Source organism: Solanum stenotomum, chromosome 5 (assembly GCF_019186545.1).
Source record: "Solanum stenotomum isolate F172 chromosome 5, ASM1918654v1, whole genome shotgun sequence".
Lineage (NCBI taxonomy): Eukaryota > Viridiplantae > Streptophyta > Magnoliopsida > Solanales > Solanaceae > Solanum > Solanum stenotomum.
The window spans coordinates 39,424,933-39,428,941 of record NC_064286.1 but is presented as its reverse complement, the minus strand read 5'-3'; the positions used below and the strand labels follow the sequence as shown (position 1 = coordinate 39,428,941).

Genomic DNA, 4,009 nt, shown 5'->3' with positions numbered 1-4,009 from the left:
TCGTAGGTCCTGGTCGTGGGTCGACCCTTAGAGGAATTTTTGGGACTGTTTCTGAGTAGGGCTAGAGTGACCAACCACAGACCACCAACACGGACCGTGGGTCACCCTACTGTCCGTAGGTGGTGCCCGTCGGTGGCACCTGTAGCTTCTGAAATCTACAATCTGGTCTGTTTTCGAATACGGGGTGTTACAGGTTTCTTCCCCAATCACCTGGATTCGATTTCTTAACAAAAGTACACTCTAATCTACTCAATACAACCCTCAAAACACTCACTTTCATCTCAAGAAATCCTCAAAACCCCAACAAAACAAGATTTAGAATGAAGCTTCAAGAACACTTATCAAGAACTTAAATATTTCAATATTTATGGACAAATTTGAATATGAAAATCATGTTTGGCGTGTGGGTGAACGAACCCAACACTATGGAAACTTACATACCTCTCAGGGATCAATCCATGGAGAAAATCTGCAACAAAACTCAAGAACTTCAACGAATGCCTTGATCCTTTTCTCTTTTCTCCTTTTTTCTCTTTTTTTCCTTCTTGAACTCTCAACTAAAACCCTAGACGTATATTAGGATTATAAAACTTAACCCAATAGTATTAGACCCTTAAAATCTTACTAAAAATGAATTAAATCTGATTTGGTAACGAAAAGATAAAAATACCCCTCACCATTTTCGAGTAATTTTCCTTAACTGGATAGCGTAACTTCAAAAGGGCATATCTCACTCATCCAACCTTGAATCTTACCAAATATTAGAAGAATTTAGGAATGAATTGAATGAACTCTCTTTAGTTCTTTCTTAGAACTCAAGGTGCTACATCTAGCGCTCTTAACACTTAAGAAATTTTAAATTCCTCGGTAAAATCCGACCCACTACAAAGGATGGTTCAAGTCTTAGCTCAAAAAATTTCTGGGGTGTTACATCTGTGAAGTGAAGTTAGATATTTTTATAGTATTTTGAGTAGATTAATAAAATTGTAATTAGTGTAATTTACCTCAGAAGGAAAAAAATTAATTATGTGATCATATTCTTCTCAACAACATCACGTACATGAATAGTTTATGTAGTATGCAACAAAACTATAAAATTGTCTTGGATATTAAAATTTTGAAATATTTCTTCAATTATTGTGATGAATTAGATTATATATACTTTTTATTATAGAAAATTGAATTTGATAACATATTAGAAAGTTCATTTCAATGATTTTCACCAAACAAAACTAATTTTTTATATGTATTTTCTGGTTAAGTGGTAAGTTAACAATTTATATTCATCTAAAGTAACACGCTCCTCAAGATCATTAGGTTGTAGACATTCGATAATGTTAGAACCTTTACACACAAGTAATATAAATATTTTTTATTTCTAATAAATTATTTACCAAAATAATAAAAATGAAAAAAAAAATACACCTCACATATAGTAAAAGTTTAATATCAATTAAACGATGCAGGATTAGATGAAAACAATTTATGAATAATCAAGTACAACAATCTAAGTTTTAAATTAAACAACTTAAATTATGTAATTCTATTAAATCCACATATTAACTGTAAATTTGACTCGAATAGCACAACAAAAGTAATGTATGTCACGTCATCAATTTTTATCACCGTTTAAATTAGACAACGGATTAGTAGTAACTGAATCTGGCAAGAATCCAGAAAACTCATCTAGCAAACCTGGATGGTCACTGAGAAGTACGGCAACCTACAAATACAAGAAAATAGTAGTAACGAACAAGAACATAAAGATTGTCTATAATATCTATGTAGTCAAATTATAAAAAGAAATGGTCACCTCTTGGTACACCTCTTTGACATCCTTGCGCTCCTTCCTACACTTGTTCATAATATCTATGAAGGATTTGTACTCATGGTTATTTACTAAACGTTTCTGCAAGAAGGTACACATTAATAAGGTATTACTACAGTTTTTTGAAGAAGAAAAAGGAAGACTTTAATTAGTAAAATCATAAGGCAATAGAAATGTAACCTTTATTTTGCTCACAAAGTTGAATACTTGTTCAAAGTGAATTGATTTCTTCAAAGGAGGCTTGACTTCATCGTTAAGGATTATATCATAGCCATAGGGCAAGAGGGGATCTAATGCAAAGAGTAAACTAGATAATGGATTGGGAGTAACTGAATCTTTGAAGAATTCAATGAACTCTTCTAGCAAATCAGGATGGTCATTGAAAAGTACCGCAACTTACACATATAACAAAATAGTAAGAAACAAGAACATAAAAATTGTCTATGATATCTATGTATCCAATTTTTTTAAAAAAAATTATCACCTCATGATAAACTTCGTTGAGGTCCTTGCTCTCTTTCTTATACATCATCATAATATCTACGAATAAATTGTACTCATGGTCATTTCCAAAACATTTATGCACGAAGTGATGTAACACCCCTAAATATTAACCAAGAGTCACATGTCGATTTACCATTGCTTAATTACTACAATATGTTTTTCTCTCATTTTAGGAACTTGAAATGTTGTGATAATTGCTAACTTGCTTAACATAAATTGTGATTGTAATTTAAGGGATTGTGATGGGGTGTTTAGGTAATATTCTAATTAGAATTATGTATAACTTTAAAAGGAGATGAGGGATATATATATATATAGGTGTATATGTATGCATTTTGGGCAGCACACAAATATTTGGGCACCACCTTTGAAGGACTGCTGCCCAAGGGATAAACATCACTTGTTTGATTATATATTTTCACCCCTCCTTTAGTAATTTCGTTTTCCTCAAGCCTTAGAACCTTAGAAACATATCTAAATAGATTTTTCTTCAAAATCACAAGAGAAAACTTGGTTATTTTGGTTGGAATTCGAGACACACTTCTTTTTGGTAAGTGACGAAATTTGTTCATGAGCTGGGTAGTGTTTGGTAATTTATGCATATCTCGTTTATGTTTGTGTAAAACTCTGATTTAGCTGTTATGGATTCGAAATATTGGACGCAACATAGGACAAGTTCTGTCCAGATTTTGAAATTAGAAATCCTGTATGGACAGCTGTTAGTGTTTTGAATATATCTTTTTATAAAAAATATATATTACGGCGATTCTTGTTTGTTTACAACCTTAAGAGGTGTAGCTACATCTTTCATGAAGGTTATAAAGTCTACTTTTTCCGTTTTCTTTTTCAAATCTAAGTTGTGACATAAGGGACTAGGCTGGCCAGAATCACTATTTTGGGAGCATAGTCATGTTTGCACAGGGTAAGCTTACTTGTGATGATAATTCTGTTTTACACCAATATTATTGAGCTGCTGGGAATTAAAGAAGTTATTTAATTGTATTTTTTAAGGTTGTATATACTCGTTAACAAGTTGAGGACCTTGATATGTTGTGGTCTACGGTTTGAACTCTTGAAGTTGTATTGGACTGTTTCTTTGCTAAAGCACTGAGGTTTGTGTATAAACTTGTATTTGCACTCCTTTAACTTCTAGTATATCTGAAATTTGATCTTGGTACCTTGGTTACTCTTGTCACTTTGCATTGTTGTATTGGTATCCTTTGAGAAGTTAAAGACGCTTGTGTAACTCGCCCACTTGTATGGATTGTTTGATCACCTGGCACTCTTGTTGGGACCTTGTCCTTCTTGTGGCTGTGACTTTGTCACTATTGGCATGCCTCTTGATTCGGATCATTTGCCATCTTGACTCTGGATTTTCAGTTCATCTTAAGTATGGAAGTTGTCCATTTTAAGTACGAATTAGATAATCATTTTTAATATGGTACTTGGTTCTCTCGATTATTGGGCTTTGACCCTTCTTGATACAGGGTGTCGGCCCTTCTTGATACTCGTTTGTTCTTGGTGTGAAGAAATGATGTACATATTGGGCGAGCCTTGTTATTAAATCTCTTGGAAAATGGTGCTATGAGCGTTCTTGACAATTGGACCTCTAAATATCGAACTTGATACTTTTGATATATTGTTTACTTGATTTATTTAGTATGTTCGATTATGCTG

General features: G+C 33.0%; 1 protein-coding gene across 1 annotated transcript; it reads right to left on the bottom strand.

The window, feature by feature from the left end:
* Positions 1-1,612: 1,612 nt before the first annotated feature.
* Positions 1,613-3,535, bottom strand: LOC125863949 (paired amphipathic helix protein Sin3-like 2). Its single transcript, XM_049543913.1, has 4 exons — positions 3,511-3,535; positions 2,009-2,223; positions 1,814-1,909; positions 1,613-1,723 (listed from the first exon to the last, which is right to left on the bottom strand). The coding sequence occupies exons 1-4, from the start codon at positions 3,533-3,535 to the stop codon at positions 1,613-1,615; spliced, it is 447 nt and encodes a 148-aa protein (XP_049399870.1).
* Between the last annotated feature and the right edge of the window lie 474 nt (positions 3,536-4,009).